This window comes from Podarcis filfolensis (assembly GCF_964270895.1).
Source record: "Podarcis filfolensis genome assembly, chromosome: 10".
Classification (NCBI taxonomy): domain Eukaryota; kingdom Metazoa; phylum Chordata; class Lepidosauria; order Squamata; family Lacertidae; genus Podarcis; species Podarcis filfolensis.
Window position 1 is genome coordinate 15,221,129 of NC_139612.1, and position 21,483 is coordinate 15,242,611.

Consider the following 21,483-nt stretch of genomic DNA (forward strand, 5'->3'; position numbering starts at 1 on the left):
CAGGTAAAGTATTTCCATTGAACTCAGTGGGACTCACTTCCAAATAAACATGCATAAGTTCAGGCTGCTAAATGAAAGGGTGCAAGTGTTTAAACTCAACCAAGTAAGAAGAAAGTGTCTGAATACACTGGTAACAAGCAGCAAGTCGACGTTCAGATCCCTGCACCTAACTAGAGTGCAGGTGGAATTGTCTCTTGACTCAGCAGTCAAAAGAGGAAAAATCAACTTGGAATGTGTATGTATCAGTGTTTCCCAGACTTGGGTCACCAGCTGTTTTTGGACTACAACTCCCATCATCCCTAGCTGGTAAGACCAGTGGTCAAGGATGATGGGAACTGTAGTCCAAAAGCAGCTGGAGACCCAAGTTTGGGAAACACTGGGGGAGTTGAAGGTGATGCCCTATGTGTTGAGCACGCAACACAATAAAAGAACACAGGCTAGAACCTGAACATAAGGTGGAAGTTCATGGAAATAAATTTTACTGCATCCCCTGAAAATGCTCTCTGGAGATAGGGTGCGGAAGGCTCATCAGAAAGGAAGAAAGGTGGAACAGGAACCTTCTGTGAACTTGAATGTTGTATTAGGGCTCATGTCAAATTTCAGACAATAAATCCTGCCCTCCATTTTCCGACTCGCTATCCCACATTGTTGAGAGGTTCTTTCAACCCTTCAGAGAGGCTTCTGAATGCTGTTAACATAGGATCCAAGCCATAGGATATTTTGCACAAAGCGAGTTGCGTGTTTATGTAATTTTCAGGTGCCCATTTTCACTCACTTCTTAAACCTGAAACAATATCCCTTGCTAGCAAAAAAATTGTTGCCAGTGGCATTATTTAAAACTTCAAGGTGCCATTGAAAGCCTTACTCTGTTTAAATAATGTCACAGGCAACATGTTTTGCTAGCAAGGGATATTCTTTGTCACTTTAGCCTTGAGCAGAAATGAGACTATATATTTTAAGATGCTGTTAACATCCAGCAGCTGAGGTTAAAGCAAACATCTGAAGTAATTCTAGCAAGAAGCTACAGGTCCCATAGTTCACAATGTACATGCCGGGGCCAGTTCCTATCGAATGTTTGCAAGTTCTGAACAAATGGCTTTTCCTTCTTTAGATTTCAAAATAAAACTTAACCAAAAGAAACAAAAAAATAGAAATCCCCTCAAGTCACTGATAATTGAGCAAAACCAGGCAAAGAGATTTCATTTCCTCATGCAGTCCTAAAAATGGAATCAAAGAGTTCTGTAAAAACTGTCTAAAAACCCAATTTTCTTTGGTCTTCTAGAATTTGGGGTGGGGGTTGCTCTGCATGTCAACTGCAGAACGACAGACTTCTTTACCTTTCCATTCATCTATAATCCGTTCTTTATTCTCTATTGATTCATCATACAGTTCTGCCTCGGGTTCATCATCAGGATCGTGGTATTGTACAAAGTAAGGATGCGCAAGGGCTTCTGATGCTGTTATTCTTTTATCGCTATCCAGTATAAGCATTTTCTCAAGAAGATCTACAGCTAGGATTAAAAGAAAATAAAATCCAAAATTCACTTTACCACCATCATCAGGAAACCTGAAATATCTTGAGTAAAATGCTGCACGCCTTCCACAACCTAATCTCAAGGTTGCAAAATATTTATTTTTAAAAAATTAACCAAAGGAAAAAATAGCATTATAAATATGTTTATTTGGTACCACTTTGTACAATGCATTTCGTATCTGGGAATCAGTTCCCAGGCACAAAATGCAAACAGTCAAGCATGAAATTACAGATGAACCATGATGAAAAGAAAATAACAGATCCCTGTTTGTGTATATTTTAAAGAAAGAAAATAACGATATATTTACAGAGGCATGCTAGATAATTGATGCTCAGCTGAGTTAAGTTTCTACATACAAAATGTATAAAACATCATTTAATTACCAGCACGCTCACAGTTTATTAATTACTAATTAATAACTAGCATGATCACAGCCAATATTAAGTGCTGTCTAGTGGCAAGCACCTTATTTGCTGCAGCAATCTCAGGTGGCTTGCGACATCTGGTTGCCATTAGCTTAGCAATTCTGAATGCTACAGGGTTTGAGAAAGCCTTGAACCAGATTGCTATGTGCTAAGGGTAAACAGGGAGACCTTAGACTTTGAATTAAGAGATCCACGAGTAACCTTGGGCAACGTTTCGGTTGAAAAGCAGGAAGTCAGACCGACAGCTTATGCAATACACAATCTGATCCCCAAACCAAGGCTGCATTTAAGTCCCGCACGATCAATTCTGCTCCCTTCACAACTGCTGATCTGTGCAAGTGCTGTAAAGGCAAGGAAGGGTGTTGGACAAGTGGGTGGGGATCCTCAAGGAGGGAGTGGGTGGCGCTGTGGGTTAAACCACAGAGCCTAGGACTTGCCGATCAGAAGGTTGGCGGTTCGAATCCCCACGATGGGGTGAGCTCCCATTGCTCGGTCCCTGGATTTGATATCCCGCTTTATCACTACTCAAAGCAGCTCAGCTAACAATCTCCTTTTCCCTTCCTGCCCCACAACAAACACTGTGTGAGGTGAATGAGGCTGAGAGACTTCAAAGAAGTGTGACTAGCCCAAGGTCACCCAGCAGCTGCATGTGGAGGAGCAGAGACGCGAACCCGGTTCACCAGATTACGAGTCTACCGCTCTTAACCACAACACCACACTGGCTCTCAAGGCTTAAGAGAGACACGATGGCTAGTTAAGAGACAGCCTCTTGGGTTGAGGTTCTCCACCCTTATATGAGACTGAAGACATTTGAAAAATTGACAACACCATACATTTTCTACCTGAGCGGACTGTACCTGCGCAAAAAGAAGGATAGTAAATACTAAAACCTCCAAGTTCATACCTAATGGGTTAGCACCACGAAATACTGCTTTCAGATCCTGTTGAGGCATGTGCGGTAGAGATTCTATGTACTTTCTGGCCTGCAATAAAGGAAGGTGGATATTTAGGTTTTTGGTAAAATATATATATATATATATATATATATATATATTCACCCTTGGAGAATCAATACACACAACTCATTTGGTGCCTAGGCATAAAAAATAATGGCATTTCAACACAACCAGCAATCCCTGAATATTTGCAAGGTTTATAGATACCAATCTATAAGATAGAGAGTTAATAAAATGGCAACTCGAAGATGAGAGGCAAACCACTTTTTTTGGTTAGCTCTCTTCATCCATCTCACCTCTGCTAAACATGGGTGTAAATCAGATGCTATTGAAGCCCTGATATAACCCTGTGACAGAAGAATTAAGTGGAAGGATGGTTGATATTAGGGGGTAACTGGTAGAATGTTGCTGAGAAATGATAGTGTGGAAGTGTATCTGGGCGTGTGTGGGGAGGGGAATCAGATGAGAGAGATAATGAAAGTATATGTAGAAGTATCAGACCCCTGTTATGAAACTTAAGCTAGCGAGTTAGGAAATTAGAACTCTGCCTATAATGACTACTTGCTCTGAATGTTACCTTAATGACATATATGTTTGCGTTCTCACATATATTCTGAAGTTCTAACTGTCTGTGTTCTGGCCTGGGTGGATTCCAAGGTAAACACACCTGAGCCCACATACCTAATGTAAATGCACAAATATAAAGGGATAGTCCTAATGCTCTCTATAAGACAGCAGATGGAGACGGCAGGTATTTTGAGTGAAGTCTGGACTCAGCAGTGTACCTGAGGGACTGCCCTGAGTGACCCTCAAGGAATATAAAAAACCACCTTATTAAATACATGACTGCAGAATCTCCACAGGTCTACAGAGGTGAACTAGAAAAGCAGCGATCAGCAAAGAGGTGTCATATCCTCTATTCCCAGTGGCAACCATATGAATCACGCAGTCATCATCGCTTTAACAGGCATCAGAAATGTCAAAATGTACTGTCACAGCAATAAAAAGGGCAGAAGTGACATTCTTGCTCATACACACTTTGAAACCTAAACTATATTTTTGGACCAATTATATTCATCATTGTCTATTCCATGTTTTCCTGCTCACTTCCGTTTTTCATATGAAAAATAATTCAAGTCAGACATGCTTCATCGTCCCACACCCATGCCACTCTCATGTGCTGAAAATTACAGCCTCCTGAAGCTGCTTTTCATTAAAAGCAAATAACTACATTCGTTAGGTGCATTTGAAAAGCGAGTTTGCCTTTTAATAGGACTTTGGGATTTACTACACAGCAAGTGTTTGATGCGGGTGGCACTGTGGCCTAAACTGCAGAGCCTAGGGCTTGCCGATCAGAAGGTCGGCGGTTCGAATCCCGGCGACGGGGTGAGCTCCCGTTGCTTGGTCCTGCTCCTGCCAACCTAGCAGTTCGAAAGCACGTCAAAGTGCAAGTAGATAAATAGGTACTGCTCTGGCAGGAAGGTAAATGACGTTTCCGTGCGCTGCTCTGGTTTGCCAGATATAGCTTAATCATGCTGGCCACATGACCCAGAAAAACTGTCTGCGGACAAACGCCAGCTCCCTCGGCTAGTAAAGCAAGATGAGCGCTGCGACCCCAGAGTTGTCCGCGACTGGACTTAACGGTTGGGTATCCCTTTACCTTAAGTGTTTGACTAACTTACTTGCAAGGCTCCACAAGCACCCTTCTTCAGAACCTAAAGGTAAAGGTAAAGGGACCCCTGACCATTAGGTCCAGTTGTGACTGACTCTGGGGTTGCAGTGCTCAACTCGCTTTATTGGCTAAGGGAGCTGGCGTAGTTTCCGGGTCATGTGACCAGAATGACTAAGCCACTACTGGTGAACCAGAGCAGCGCACAGAAACGCCGTTTACCTTGCCGCCGGAGCGGTACCGATTTATCTACTTGTACTTTGACGTGCTTTTGAACTGCTAGATTGGCAGGAGCAGGGACCGAGCAACGGGAGCTCACCCCGTCGTGGGGATTCGAATCGCCGACCTTCTGATCGGCAAGTCCTAGACTCTGTGGTTTAACCCACAGTGCCACCCACGCCCCTTCAGAACCTAGAACACTTATAACTGGCATTCTGGGAACATCACCAGAAACACCTCAGGAAATGGTTAGAGACTGCTATGATTGGGGAAGGATATGGCCAAGCAACCAAGAGCAGCTCTAAGTACAACAGAGAAACAGGAGGAACAGAAAACCTAAAGTAACAACTTTTGTAATTCCCTATCGAGGAATAGGGAATTCTGGGCAGCTCCCAACAGAACATTAAAAACACGATAAAAGATCAAATATTAAAAGCTTCTCTAAATAGGGCTGCTTTCAGATGTCTTCTAAAAGCCAGATAGTTGTGTATTTTCTGGACATCTGATGGGAGGGTGTTCCACAGGGTGGGTGCCACTACCGAGAAGGTCCTCTGCCTGGTTCCCTATAACCTCACTTCCTGCAGTGAGGGAATTGCCAGAAGGCCCTCAGAGCTAGACCTCAGTGTCTGGGCAGAACGATGGGGGTGGAGACACTCCTTCAGGTATACTGAGCCGAGGCTGTTTAGGGTTTTAAAGGTCAGTGCCAAAACTTTGAATTGTGCTCGGAAACGTACTGGGAGCCAAAGAAGGTCTTTCAGGACCGGTGGTATATGGTCTCGGTGGCTACTCCCAGTCACCAATCTAGCTGCCACATTCTGGATTAGTTGTAGTTTCCGGGTCACCGTCAAAGGTAGCCCCATGTAGATTGCATTGCAGTGGTCCAAGGGGAGATAACTAGAGCATGCACCACTCTGGTGAGACAGTCTGTGGGCAGGTAGGGTATACCAAATGGAGCTGGTAGACAGCCGCCCTGGACACAGAATTGACCTGCACCTCTATGGACAGTTGTGTGTCCAAAATGACTCCCAGGCTGCACACCTGGTCCTTCAGGGGCACAGTTACCCCATTCAGGACCAGGGAGTTCCCCACACTCGCCCGCCCCCTGTTTCCCCAAAACTGTACTTCTGTCTTGTCAGGATTCAACCTGAAGACAGGTAGTTCTTCATCAAGAATTAATGTGGTACATTTGAGTTAAAAACATGCAAGCAGACAACAATACTCTCATGTTATTGGCTTGGGCATTTTTCTAAGTACCTGCAAGTTTTAATTTCTCTCCTTAACGTTTTTTATGCTTTTTATAATAAAGCCACTATCACGGCAACCTAATTAACAGCCATACTTTTCATTGCTTGCCATCATTATTTGTTCACAAAATGGGTAGATAATGAATCCCTCAACTGCCCCCTTTAATCTCACTACTATTATAATCTTTCAATTATCCATTTAATCTCACCCAATATGTTTAATGGCATTTAAGTGTGTAATTTGCAAAACAGGCATTTATTCCAAAAATGCTACCGGCAAGTCTTTAACTAAACACAGAGACATATTTGACTTAGACTGTTCTCGTGTGTCCTCTTGTAATTCTGCTGAATATTTTAAAGAGGCCATTTCCAGTTGCTGTGTATTAAATAGATTCAACTTTGTAGATGCATGGAGTGGGATGAGAATCATCCAAAAGTATCGTTTGAGCAATCACCCAGGGAGCAGTAGTGGGGGAAGGAGAGTGAATTCAACCCCCACCCCTGCTGTGTTCTGTGTCAAAACAGAGTACCGTATTTTTTGCTCTATAAAACTCACTTTTCCCCTCCTAAAAAGTAAGGGGAAATGTGTGTGAGTCTTATGGAGCAAATGCAGGCTGCACAGCTATCCCAGAAGCCAGAACAGCAAGAGGGATTGCTGCTTTCACTGCGCAGTGATCCCTCTTGCTGTTCTGGCTTCTGAGATTCAGAATATTTTTTTTATTGTTTTCCTCCTCCAAAAACTAGGTGCGTCTTGTGGTCTGGTGCGTCTTATAGAGCGAAAAATACGGTATATTAAATAGCACACGTTCCCCAGGATTCACACTAAAAACACATAGAACAGACAGTGATAAACCATTACTTAGTGGCTTGGTTTGCATGTCACATTAAGTCGAACCTTGGTTACAACTGGAAGGCACTAAATGATGAATCCAGGTTTCAGCCATAGTTTAGCTCAATGCATGGTGTCAACAGCAAAAATGCCTGTGACAATGCGACCATGATCTCTTGTGGGAGCCTGCATGTGGTTGCACTAACTAAACCATGGTTTGGCTTAGTGTGACATTGCAAACTAGTGTATTCTACAGTTGTGGCATAAGTTACTAAAATAATCTACAGCTAATTGTGGACAATGATCCTTCTTTCTGAGAGTGTGCTGTGGTCTAAACCACTGAGCCTCTTGGGTTTGCCGATCAGGTCAGTGGTTCGAATCCCTGTGACGGGGTGAGCTCCCATTGCTCTGTCCCAGCTCCTGCCAACCTAGCAGTTCGAAAGCACGCCAAAAAGTAGATAAATAGGTACCGCTCCAGTAGGAAGTTAAATGGCATTTCCGTGCGCCAGAAGTGGCTTAGTCATGCTGGCCGCATGACCCAGAAAAACTGCCTGCGGACAAACGCCAGCTCCCTTGGCTTGTAAAGCGAGATGAGCGCCGCAACTCCAGAGTCATCTGCGACTGGACTTAACTGTCAGGGGTCCTTTACCTTGTCTGATAGGTCTGTTGTCATTTAGAGACTCACAACCAACAATGGACCACCCAACAATGATACAAACCCGGGTCATGCCTGCAGCAAGCCACACTTTCCTGACAATCTGCTCCTACAAAACTATCTGTAGGACCCAAAAACATTAACCATACCACCAGGGATTCATTAGACATACATTCTACATACATACCTTTCAGCTTCATATCAATTTCTATGCAAGAGAATAAATAGACACAACTATGGCATCAATAATGTCCCACTAATTTCTGAATGTTGCCAATGTTTCAGTCTCCTGGGACATGCTAACCTCAAAATCACCATGCTTTACTATAAAAGGCTTCAAAAGGAGACTATAGCATAACATTTATGAACTAGAATTCATCAGCAAATTCAGTCTTACTCAAATTGGACTTCATCAGGACTGTGTGCTTCTTTCCCACTACAGGTGTTAAATTAACACAGCATAGCAAGAAAGTATTATCTCCGGTGACTGCATTTTTCAATGGTTTACACTGTATGAAATCTGCCTACTGAATGCAATGTCATGGGTTCAAGTCCACAAAATCTTATGCCATGATAATATTTTTAGTTCTTAAAAATATGCTTTTCTCCCTGCTTTTTTTGCCCCTAATCTAGGTACCCCCCTGGAATAAGCAACCATGTATACATTCTAACCATGCTTAGAAAATGGCATCTATATTATGTGTTTGCTATGGCTTCCCCATTTACTTGTCTTTCATAGGTTGCTTAGATTACGTTGCCTACAAACCAAATGCTGTGGTTCTCCTTTTCTTCACAAACCCACAATAAAAGGTAAAGGAGACCCCTGACCATTAGGTCCAGTCGTGACTGACTCTGGGGTTGCGGCGCTCATCTTGCTTTATTGGCTAAGGGAGCCGGCGTTTGTCTGCAGACAGCTTCTGGGTCATGTGGCCAGCATGACAAAGCCGCTTCTGGCGAACCAGAGCAGCGCACAGAAACGCCGTTTACCTTCCCACCGGAGCGGTACCTATTTATCTACTTGCACTTTGACGTGCTTTCGAACTGCTAGGTTGGCAGGAGCAGGGACCAAGCAGCGGGAGCTCACCCCGTCGCGGGGATTCGAACCGCCGACCTTCTTATCGGCAAGTCCTAGGCTCTGTGGTTTAACCCACAGCACCACCCGCGTCCCAAACCCACAATAGGATTGTATTAAAAACAGCTAGCATCTTTTGACATTCTAAAATTCACTGCTCACACATGATTACCATTAACTGCTTTAAAAAGCTTTGTAAATTGAAAACATTTTGTTCCTGAACAACTCAGGAAACCAACATGAGACAGCAAATAGATCTCAATGATTATTCCTGGTGAAACATTGCACTTACATGCTCTGATGAGATTTTCTTGAGAAGTTCAGAACTGGGTGTACCGACCACTTCCATTATTCGTTTCAGCTGGTCAATATCTGTACAAATTTAAGAAAGCTACAGGAAACATGGGGAAATAGCAGACGAGCCACTTGCTTACATAAATTGCCAAACCTGTGTCCAACCTCTGCTTAATCTACTCCGTTATCTAACGGTGGAAGTTTAGAGAAGTAGACTTTCCTTATGCCATAAAGCTCTTTGCAGACACAGTGCAATCTTATTCTTCACCAGACAATGGAAACTGAAACAGAGTTATACAGTATATGTCTTTAAGTCCTCGGCTATATTAGCTGAATGATCCATTGGTCGTTTTAGGAAATGATAAGAGAGTTTAGTAGAAATCTCAGATTTGGTTGTTATGAGAGTGTGATCCATCACCAAATACCGAACAAAGCTTGTCATTGTATGGGTATATCAACATATATCACAGCCTACCCATACAGTTGTACCTTGGCTCCCAAACACCCTGGAACTCGGACGTTTTGACTCCCAAACGCTACAAAGCTGGAAGTGATTGTTCCGGTTTCTGAACATTCTTTGGAACCCGAATGTCTGACAGGGTTTTTGCAACTTCTGATTGGCTGCAGAAGCTTCCTGCAGCCTATCAGAAGCCAGGATTTGGTTTTCGAATGTTTTGGCAGTTGAACGGATTTCCGGAACGGATTCCGTTCGACTTCCAAGGTACAGCTCTCTCTCTCTCTCTCTCTCTCTCTCTCTCTCTGTTATATATATTAGCAACTCTCTAGAACAGCGGTTCTCAACCTGTGGGTCCCCAGATGTTGTTGGACTACAACTCCCATCATCCCTGAGCTCTGGTCTTGCTAGCTAGGGGTGATGGGAGTTGTAGTTCAACAACATCTGGGGACCCACAGGTTGAGAAAGGCTGCTCTAGAAGATAAAAGGAATCACCCAACTATCCATTCCGCCAAAGCTGAAAGCCTTCACACTTCTAAGCCTACAGAGCATGGTTTATTATGACAATAGTCCAAGCACTAGGAATGCGCACAGTTCCTAGTGTTGGCTTTGAAAGGCAAAGCCCTTGTTTTCAGTGAGTACATACTGTCCCTTTCCTCTTCACAAATGAATAAGGAGAGCCCTTATCCACCCATGGTCTTTGGGACCAAAGCCATCATCTCTTGTATCACTCATTCTCTAACAGTGCCATTAATAATTGCAGTGGGGAAGGTTTCCCCGGGGTCTTGTTGTTTGCAAATCCATCTCCTTATAAAGGTACCTGCCTGCCCAGTTCCTATGGTTACCTCGCTGGAAGTGATGCTTCCAACATGAGTCATCAAACCACGATGGACAGAAGATGTAAGCCTATGGAATCTGTATTCAAAAGTGGACTCAGCACCTGGGATGCATCACCCCACCCATGTTGGTTGGTACCAGTGTTGAAATCCCCAAACGGGTTGCTTTCAATATGCTCCAAAACGGGAAAAGAACAGATCGTCTTCAGGTAGTCCTGAATGAGAGAGGGATAATAATTTATATATATATAAAATTGTATTATTTTCCCCAGCCATTCTGGGCCGATACCCTGTGTTTTCCAAGGGAGCTATGAATCTTTTCAGCATCTCTGTTCTCCAGCCCAGCAACCACCGTCTTTTTCAAGCTGTTTTTGTATCTGGGTCATTATTTAAATGGAGCGTAGAAAAGCAAAGATTTTAGGCAGCCTACTGTGGCATAAGGACACAACGTTTGTTACTCTTTATGACCATTATCGCGTCCAGCTGTGGGGGAAAAAACCAGTCACTTTAATGATTACTAATATGTTTGTTGTACCATTTTTTTTTTGTTAAACGGCTAACGCTGCTTTAAAAGCATATCCGTGGCACCAGCAGTGCGAGACCCAGAGTATATTTGCACTTGCAGGGGGAAGGATACAGTCGTTTCCAGGGAAAAGGGCCTTCCCTTTCAGTAGCTCCGCCATGATGCATCCAACTGACCAAATGTCAACTGCCAAAACACAAAACAACCAATCAGAAGGGGCTTTCTTGCCGGGTTGGGGAGAATCTGCATGACAAAGGTATTCCCATCCAAGCCCTTAAGGTACATATTTCACAGCACAACACAAGGAGATTCCCGCCCCCCTCCATCTTACCTGTTTGATTATAGTGCATCCAATTCAACATGATTTCCGGGGCTCTGTACCACCGTGTTGCTACATAACCTGTCATTTCATCATCTGTTTGCCGGGCTAAGCCAAAGTCTAAAATCTACAGAATAATAATAATAATGAAATTCCCATTATTTTTATTATATAAATGGTCAAGCCTATCTTTATTCTGGCTCTCTTGACTCATCTAAGCCAACAACAGAAACATCAGGTCCATATCTAACCCACAGTTCCAACAATTAGAGATTTCCTGCTTTCTCTCTACTACCCAAACAGATTCTCCTACAACCAACTTGAGGTATATCATAGAAAACAGCAGGATCATTTGGAGGGGAAAAAAAATCATGTGTGATGTTGCTAGATAATCATGCAACCCCGCCACTTCTTATTGGAACCCAGAAGTGAGGGGGAACACCTAGGCCGCTTCTAGGTTGTTGACTCCTTTGGCTAGTTTCTCTTTCCTTCACTGGTCAGAAGAGGCCTAAAGTCAGTATGAACCAACTACGAGGTCACCTAGAAAACTGAGCATTTATACTGACACACAGAGCTTGGCAGATCAGTGACAGTGGTGAAGGGGAATATTTGGTATATTTTGGGAGGGTGCTAGAGTAGAGAGGCAGCAGCTGGTTCAGGATTCACACATCAGTCAATCAAAACTGCAGAGTCCTAACCCAGGCATAGGGAAACGCTGGCCCTCCAGATTATTTGGAACTACAATTCCCATCATCCCTGACCACTGGTCCTGTTAGCTAGGGATGATGGGAGTTGTAGTCCCAAAACATCTGGAGGGCCGGAGTTTGCCTATGCCTGTCCTAACCGAAAGCATAAAGGAAGGTATCTCAGGATTTAGGTATATAAGAAATTGCCTCATATCTGCTCAGACTATTGATCCATCTATCTCAGTCTAGTCTAGCTCTCTGGGTCCCCTTTATATACAGAGCATGTACCGTACTCAGTCACTGAGCTATGGTCCTTCCTGAGGGCAACCTTTTTCTCCCAGGGTGTGATCTCACTTGACGGCCAGTGACACAAAGCATGCACATAAAATCAGGCAGCACAAACCAGATGCTCTCTATCCATTATTTTGATTATAATTTCTCTTAAACTGCTATTTCTCAGACTAACCCAGTATTAGTGAGGTGTGCCGGTCTCTACCCATTATTAACTTTCAGGAGGAATCTGAAAACATTCCTGTTCACCAGGCATTTGGTGGCTGAAGAATGCTGCTCCTGGCAGCCCCAAGATCACAGGATGGAAGAATGTTTCTAACTGTAACTAGAAGCTTTTAATTGTAATTGCTTTTACAATGCTTTAGAATGCTTCCCCCCCTTCCTAAATTGTGTATCTGTTTGCCGCCCTGGGCTTCTTGGGGAGGAAGGGCAGGATATAAAATCAATGAGAAATAAAATCTTTGTAAGATTTCTCTTTTCCTGCTCTTTGTCTATTGTATATATCCACTCTGGGTGGCTTCCAACAAAATATTAAAATGCAATAGTCCTTCAGATATTAAAAGCTTCCCTAAACAGGGCTGCCTTCAAATGTATTCTAAAAGTCAGATAGTTGTTTATTTCCTTGACATCTGGTGGGAGGGCGTTCTACAGGGCGGGTGCCACTACTGAGAAGGCCCTCCATCTGGTTCCCTGTAACTTCGCTTCTCAGAGTGAGGGAACTGCCAGAAGGCCCTCGGCGTGGATCTCAGTGTCCGGGCTGAATGATGGGGGTGGAGACGCTCCTTCAGGTATACTGGACTGAGGCTGTTTAGGGCTTTAAAGGTCATTACTAGGGTCATTCATGGATTATTTCCTTTCTTTGACTATGAAACGAGGACAAATGTGCCACCAGGTAAAAACATCTGTTTTGTATGTCTTAGTTATAGATGCAGAGGCTTGAATCATTGTTTCTTTGACTCGGAATCTTTTGAGGATACTTGATCCAGAAACTAATCAGTAATGAATTCACTGTGCCAGGCCTAATTTAGCTTTTTATCTACCTCATTAAAATATTCCATGAATATTAAGGGGATAATTCAGAAGCCCTGTGACTTAAGCGTGTCGTGACTTAGAGACTGACGTCTTTAAGACAATGGCTTGATGTAAAAAAATGTCATCCTAAATATCTTCCTGCCACACCGATTTACATTCACTGGAAAACTGTGTTGTCCAAGGTATAGGTATCAACCTAAGCATTTTAATGCATTGCAGCAGCAAGATCAGATCGTAAGGCCCTCCCTCATGTTATAGTATAGTCCCATCGAGCCTTATGCTCACGGAAGTTCATAATTCTCTGGATAGCTGTTGTGGATCTGGGATGAAAATAAAAGCATTTTCTATTAATTCAAAGCTTCTTCTAATTTTTTTTAATAAAAAACACAGAGTACAAAAATAACCATTACACGGAGAGATTGGGTCATACTTTCAAGAGCACTTGGATAATCCACAAAGTCAATTACCATTCAATTAGACTTCAACGTTCAGGAAGTGTACTCTGACTGAAAGGATTCGGGAACATCTAAATACTTTGAAAAGTGCATCCCATAAACCAACTGATGCCAATTCAAATGTTTTCAAGTAGGTCTCTGGCTGACGTCATGACTCATGATGGTTGAGCTCCACTGGACTCCGGGGCAGTGCAGCTGTTTGGGCAGGGGAAAGCCAGCATGTATGAGGTAAAATTCCTGGAAATGCACCCGAGGTGGTTCTGGGGAGTTCACTGCATCCCGCGGTGTCGCTTAAACCCATACCTGCCAACTTGAAAGGCAGATCGGTATGTGCCTGCCACGGATGAACCTCCATCTCCAGCATGATTTGTGATCAGTTCCTCACTAATTTGGAATATTGGCATTAATTATGAGGTACTCCTGAAATGGCATAAAGGGCTGCAATCCATCAGCTGCCGAAAGGACTGGGTTTGGATCCCTGAGTGATTTTTAAGAAGTGTGGAAACCCTTACAAAGAGCTGGGAAAGAAGGGGGAGGACAAGACGCTCTCTGTTTTCATAAGGTTTCCAAATGGTTTCTTTCTTTCTTGACCTCCCCTGCAAAATGAGTGAGCCATGTGTAGTCATAGCTATTTTCAAGTCACAGAATTCAATACGATTACTCCCATTCATACGTTTCTAGAAAAAGGGGTGCTGGAACTCACAATGGAACTCTTGTTCAATGGCACCAACCTGAGAGGTGCCGGAACTGAGTTCCGGCTGAAAAAAAAAGGCCTGGTTACGCCCATGTTTATGAACTGCCTGAGGCAGTGCTCATCTGCACAGGGTTGAGCAGCAGGCACAATCCATCCCATTCATCGCAAGATGGCCTTATACATAATCTCTGTGCTCTGATTATTGGTGGAAAAATTGCGCGTCAGAAGCAGAACATATGAAGACGGGGTTTTTTTGGGGGGGGGTAGGCAACAGGCATATAAAAATATACTGAGCTTACCTCACAAATAAGAATAAGGGATACAGCAAAACAACTACTAATTAGGTAAAAATTGGTCTGCATCCCCAAAACAGACCAGCATGCTTTCATTCCCCCTCCCCATGAGCTAATAATTTATTTTTGAGATAAAATAAATTTACATTTTACACATGAATAGCCAGTAAATGAAATGAAACTTGGGCCAAATGAGACACAACTGGCTCCTACATCACCTTTTTTATATCTCACTGATATCCCAAAGATTCATAAAAAGCAATTATTACCAAGTAAGGATGTGTTTGGTAGATGCTCCACAGTTAAGAGAACTTTCTTCCGAAGTCACTAAATCCAGAACTTTAATATTTGTATTTCTTTGGACATTTATATCCTGCCCTTCAACAAATCAGGATGAAATATTAAGAACAGCTTCTGAAAACAGTGTAGCAGGAGTTTTTTAAAATAAATTTTTGCTGGTGTTTCCTTTGGCTTTGTCAGGGGGAGTTTTTGTATATTTCAGTTTAATAGGAAGGGGATTCATCTATTGTTTTGATCATTGTGATTTCTCAGCAGTGGGTTGCAGGTTGCTTCATAATATAGATTCCATCCAGGATAAGGTCCCCATAGCAGGAGGGTATTGCAAGGATAGCATCCCTCGCCACATGCTCTGCACGCAATTCTGGTGCTGTGAGACCATTTTGCATGCTGCGTTGCAACAGTAGGTGGAGTAATAGCCACTCAATGGGCATTGTCAGCTGCTGCTTTGAACACTACATGAAGAATTTTGTGTTTGCATTTCTTCTTAAAACTGATTGGGATAGAGCAAGTTAAAAAATCTACAATGTATAAATAAATAGAAGATGTCTTCTCTCGCTTTACAGAACGAAAAGTGGTATATAAATATAATTAACCAGGATTTCTCAATGTAGGATGATATGTTAACTTGAAAAAATCAGAAATAGGAGCATCTAAAAAGGTAAAATGTAAAGGACCCCTGGACGGTTCAGTCCACTCAAAGGCGACTACGGGGATGCAGTGCTCATCTCGCTTTCAGGCCAAGGGAGCCGGCGTTTGTTCACAGACAGCTTTCCGGGCCATGTGGCCAGAATGACTAAGCAGCTTGTGGCACAACGGAACACTGTGACAGAAACCAGAGCGCACGGGAATGCTCTTTACCTTCCTGCCACAGCGGTACCTATTTATCTACTTGTACTGGTGTGCTTTCGAACTGCTAGGCTGGCAGGAGCTGGGATAGAGCAATGGGAGCTCACCCCGTTGTGCAGATTCGAACCGCCAACCTTCTGATCGGCAAGCCCAAGAGGCTCAGTGGTTTAGACCACAGCGCCACCTGCAGCCCTAATAGGGCAACACCAGTACAAACAATAAGGTCTTATAAACTGTCAAGTTAGACTCAGAGATGGTCCCACTCTGTTGGTGTGTCCATTACCATGTAACAGTTTAGCCTGTAATCCTAAATTCAAATTATCTGGGAGTAAACCCCATTGAACAGGACTTATTTCAGAGCAGAATAAGGATTGCACTGTTAGTTAATACACATCTTTCTTTTCAAAATGCTAGTTCCAAACTGCAAGTAGTTGCTTGATATCTGAAGCACCTACTATTTCATCTAGTTATCCAGGGCCTGAAATGGACGCAACACTTCTTGTGAGTAGTTACTGTAGAAATACTGCCCTAAAGAAAGGACCAAAACTTCCATAGTTGCTCATTTATTCAGAGAGCTTCCTGATCAGTTTTAAATTGGTCAGGTTTACAATTTAGTTTTTTACTCGGTACCACAACAACCATTAATAACAGATGCTGGCATGACAACAGGCACCAATCTTGTGTTAGTCTTGGTTCAAAACGTACCAAAATAATCAAAATAGCATGAATCCTACCCTTAATTCACAGTCTTCATTGACAGCTAGGTTACTAGGCTTCAGGTCCTGCATCAGAACAAAAAAGTTAAGAGCATTAAAACAGGGCTAAAACAAATGAGGTAAAAACAGTCTTGCAACTATATCAGAGCAACAAGCCAAACCAATGACGTGCTCACAGTGCATTATATCCCCAGTGCAACGTACCCGGTGAATGATTCCAGCCGAATGAATATACTGTTAAATAAAAAGAAAATAGGTGAGGTCAGACAACAAAGTCAAACGCAAGTGATTAATGATAGCTATTAGCTGTCATCCACTCAGACAGGTGTTTTTGTTCTACGGTACAAAGAGATAAAGGTTAGCCTGTATTCCCACCTATGTGGCAAATGTTCAGTGATGTACGTTAGGAGCAAACGCACCAATATGAAAAGCTGCTGGTGTTTTGCAATTCAATCTGTAATTTTTGCGAGTTTAAAGGCCCTTCCAGACACACTGTTTGTAACACAGTTTGCCTCTGACACCAGGGCTCCTCTATATCATTTCTCCTGTCGCTAAAGCAGCAAAACTTAAACATATGTGCCAATTATAGAGGAACTTAGAAATCCCATTAATCCACGAATTATGATTTCAGCACTGCTGACATCTGTGTGGCACATTGAGCTGCAGTGTTTAACCAATATTTTGATTAAATGAACAGGTTGATCAAATCAATTAACTAGGGGTTAAAATGTTGTTTGAAACACAAGCAGGTATGGGAAAACCTATGAGTGCTTACCCAAGAAGTATTTTCTGTTGGGCAAGGCTTTTGTAGAATACATAATAAGGACATACAAGTAACATGAGCAGCAGGCATTATCTTAAGAGATGTTTCATCCTGTGTTACAGCTCAAGTATGTTTTTTTACCCTCCCTCCATAGGTTTTACCTTAAGCCCTCGAAGTAACTGATATATAAGAAACTGTATATGGTCGTCTGTCAGTTTCTGGCACTTCACAATGTTATTCAGGTCAGCACCCATTAAATTTGTGACAAGATACCTGTAAATACAAAGCATTCAGATCACATCCAATTGTTTCTAAAGTCTTTTTTTTCGGTATCGTGGTGAGGCTCTGCAAGCAGTGCTTCCAGACACTAGTAAGAATGGGTCTTCCATGCATTTTATATGGTCACAAGATTGAGAAATGGGAAAAATATGAAGACTCGGTTGTCACAAACCGTGGCTAAGGGAAACTGAACTCAGCGTAAGGTTTCTGGAATCGCAGGAGTGCGTCCAACACTTCCTTCCTTTGACTCTTCCCACGGGAGGAAGCAAAACTTTGGCTCCTACCAACAAAGTTCAGTGCAGGATTAAGCCAAGTATACGAAAGTTGAGCAATGAAGGCCAAGGAGGTTACAGATACTGTGAGTACAGTAGCATGGGGGAACATACTTCCCCCAAATAAACAAATAAATAAACAAGCACTAGATAACGTACAGGCAAGAGATCAATATCCTATGTTTACTCATTTAAAGCAGTTACGCTCCATGCTTTTTTTCTGTGTCCAGGGCTGCTGTTTACCAGCTCCATCTGGTACGCAGGCTGAGACCCTACCTGCATGCGGACTGTCTCACCAGAGTGGTGCATGCTCTAGTTATCTCCCGCTTGGACTACTGCAATGCACTCTATGTGGGGCTACCTTTGAAGGTGACCCGGAAACTACAACTAATCCAGAATGCAGCAGCTAGATTGGTGACTGGGAGCGGCCACCAAGACCATATAACACCGGTCTTGAAAGACCTACACTGGCTCCCAGTATGTTTCCGAGCACAATTCAAAGTGTTGGTGCTGACCTTGAAAGCCCTAAACGGCCTCGGTCCAGTATACCTGAAGGAGCGTCTCCACCCCCATCGTTCTGCCCAGACACTGAGATCCAGAGCCAAGGGCCTACTGGCGGTTCCCTCGCTGCGAGAACCCAAGTTACAGGGAACCAGGCAGAGGGCTTTCTCGGTAGTGGTGCCCACCCTGTGGAACGCCCTCCCACCAGATGTCAAAGAGAAAAATAACTACCAAACTTTTACAAGACATCTGAAGGCAGCCCTGTTTAGGGAAGCTTTTAATGTTTAATAGGTTATTTTGTATTTTAGTGTTTTGTCGGAAGCCGCCCAGAGTGGCTGGGGAAACCCAGCCAGATGGGCGGGGTATAAATAATAAATTTATTATTATTATTATTATTATTATTATTATTATTATTATTATTATTATTTAGAGGAGGCTCCTAGAGCATCTTACAAAGATCAATAGTCCCCCCCCCCCCGCCCTCAGGCTTACAGTCTAAAAGACACAACACAAAAAGAAAAAGGCTGGGAGGGAGCTCAGGCGCCAGTTTTTAGTCACCATTGTTATGACACAGTAAATAGTTCTGTCTATACGGAGTATGGGAAGCCTGTTGCCCTGAAGATGGTGTTGAAAAACAGCTGCCATCATCCCTGGCAACTGGCCACGCTGAATGGACTGGTGGGACTTGAGGTCCCAAGATCCAAAGGTTCCCCATTCTTGTCCCATACAAAGCACACACACACACAAACCCCACACACACTGCAGGTACTTGCTGTACATTTTAAACAGCACCTTCCCCAGCCCTGGTTCAGATGAAGTGAACGACAGCTGCATCTGAGCGGCTGTGTTGCTCACCTACCTCCCACAGGTCAGGTTCCTGAAGCATCATGGGATGTGGAGAGGTGAGGTGACGGTGAGGTTGGTGCTGTGTAAATGCCTTAGCACCCCAACTACACTGTGCTGAGCTTGCTGCCACCTCGCCCTTCACCTTTCCATCTTGTATACAGTCATATCTCCGCTTACATATCCCTCTGGATACTTCGGGATACGAATGCGACAAACCCGGAAGTATTTCCCCGGGTTTTGCCATGTGCGCAAGCGCAGAAGCGCTAAACCGCGCCACAGAAGCGCTCTTCCGGTTGCAAATTCCTCAGCATGCAGGCGGACCTCCGGAACAGATCCTGTTCGCAACTGGAGGTACCACTGTACTGAAACAATACGGCTGAGGGAAGGTTGGGCGAGCAACACAGCCCCACAGCGCCAACACTGCCTGCTACTGCTTTCAGGGCCTATAGAAGTCAGCAGAAGACAGGTGAGCATATGCTTTCTATAGAAATAAACAAGACTTAGGCATGCATAACTCAGGCTGGCCGTTTATCTTAGCAGCTCGCCAACAAGTTTAGGTCAAGCTTTACTTACACTTCATTAAAATTTTCTATTGACGCCGCAGGTGTGAAAACATCTAGTAATCCTATAACCTGAAACAGAAGAAGAGGGGTTTTTATTTTATCTGGAGAAATGCATGTAGCACCGCTATCTCTACTTACCAGTTTCGAATCTAAAATGAAGGATAATGGCAGCCCGGCACGGAATAATGTTTGCCAAAACCTAATAAAGTCAGTTGTGTCTAACCGATGAACATTTTAATAAAACTACTGTAAATGATTAGATGAATTACAAGCTCATTATTCACAATTCGCAGAGCCTGTTCCACTCACGTTTTCGTGTTTCATGTGCTTCAGTAATCTAAGCTCCCGGTAGGTTCTTCTGGCGTGAATAAGGGACTGGAAAGGTCTCGAAAGCTTCTTGACTGCCACCTTCTGCCTTGTTTTGGTATCATATGCTGAACTGAAACAAATCCAAATGCAAAAGAAAAGAAATTTTACTATATTTTATTTCATAAAATTTATACATTGTTTGATTGTAAACAAACAAACAAACCCTCATAGCGGCTTGCAACAGAGAGTAAAATCAAGAAAAAAATAACAACACTACTTTAAAACATTCAAAAGATCAAAGTTACCTCAATTTTCTAAGCACTGGCTTGTCTAAACAGGAATGTTTTAGCGGGTGCCAAAAAGAGTAGAGTTAAGGCATCTGCTTAAGCTCAATAGGCAAGGAGTTCCAAAGTGCAGGTGCTGCCACACTAAATGATCAAGTTCCTACAAATGCCGAATAGGTATGATGTGGCACCTGTAAAGGTAAAGGGACCCCTGACCATTAGGTCCAGTCGTGGCCGACTCTGGGGTTGCGCCACTCATCTTGCTTTACTGACCGAGCGTACAGCTTCCGGGTCATGTGGCCAGCATGACTAAGCCGCTTCTAGCAAAACCAGAGCAGTGCATGGAAATGCCGTTTACCTTCCCGCCGGAGCGGTACCTATTTATCTATTTGCACTTTGTGGTTTTGAACTGCTAGGTTGGCAGGAGCAGGGACCGAGCAACGGGAGCTCACTCCGTTGCGGGGATTCGAACTGACGACCTTCTGATCGGCAAGTCCTAGGCTCTGTGGTTTAACCCACAGCGCCACCCGTGTCCCTTATGATGTGGCACCTGAGGTAATGCCAATTCCACCAATCAAAGTGGTTGAGTGGGCATCTGTAGGGTAAGGTGATATCGTAGGTAACTGGCCCCAAGTTGTTAAGAGCTTTATATACTAATAGTAACACCTTGAACCTGGCCTGGTAGCAAATCAGCAAGTTATCCATACTTTAGTCCAGTGCTTTTTTTTTCAAAAAAAAGAAAATGTTTAGGTACTCTCATTTTGACTCATTTTATAGTTCAAATCACTGAAAATAAATACAGTAAATGGACAAAAGAAAAAGATTCACAAAATGCTTAGGGGTATTTCTTTTTGAACTTAACTGTTATTATAATCCTTCATTCCTTTCATATGGGGGAAAACAAATCTCAAATATTATTCAGGGTTCCCCACACTGTACACACATTTATCATTAAAGATCCATTAACAAATACGCTGCTGAAGTAAAAGCAAACATTCAAACAACAAACTATTTTGAACTCCTTTTAATCGGCTGCTGTTAAGGTAAATAAAGCAAGTGAACTGGGTGCTTGCTCCAGTTCAGTGTTTGTTATGGCATCACACCAAAACGATGGCCTGGCGAATCGACCCAGACCTGCACATCTGTACCCAAGTCTTGCATTGGGTTAAGTAAAAACTGAGACGAGAATGCTGGGACAGAAACAGGGAACGGCATTGCTAAATATAACCCTACCGGCATCAACAGGACCAAGGACACTTCTGTACTTCTAAAACAGAAAACAGCAATAATAAACTTAACCAAACTGAGTAACAGACTTCAACA

General features: G+C 43.2%; 1 protein-coding gene and 1 long non-coding RNA gene across 3 annotated transcripts in view; one reads left to right on the forward strand and one right to left on the reverse strand.

Moving 5' to 3' along the window:
• The window catches only part of MAPK11 (mitogen-activated protein kinase 11), a 61,898-nt gene that overhangs the window by 3,138 nt on the left and 37,277 nt on the right, over positions 1-21,483 (reverse strand). For both annotated transcript variants that reach the window (XM_083575330.1, XM_083575329.1), the window contains exons 2-11: positions 19,877-20,006; positions 19,578-19,636; positions 17,268-17,379; positions 16,548-16,577; positions 16,362-16,409; positions 11,043-11,157; positions 10,826-10,897; positions 8,897-8,976; positions 2,865-2,943; positions 1,338-1,511 (exon numbers count right to left, since the gene is read on the reverse strand). In XM_083575330.1, the coding sequence (XP_083431456.1) occupies positions 1,338-1,511; positions 2,865-2,943; positions 8,897-8,976; positions 10,826-10,897; positions 11,043-11,157; positions 16,362-16,409; positions 16,548-16,577; positions 17,268-17,379; positions 19,578-19,636; positions 19,877-20,006 (899 nt within the window). The remainder of the gene's footprint in view (positions 1-1,337; positions 1,512-2,864; positions 2,944-8,896; positions 8,977-10,825; positions 10,898-11,042; positions 11,158-16,361; positions 16,410-16,547; positions 16,578-17,267; positions 17,380-19,577; positions 19,637-19,876; positions 20,007-21,483) is intronic.
• On the forward strand, positions 9,005-10,058 carry LOC310744301. Its single transcript, XR_014539511.1, has 2 exons — positions 9,005-9,691; positions 9,780-10,058. It is a non-coding gene; the product is annotated as an uncharacterized lncRNA (long non-coding RNA).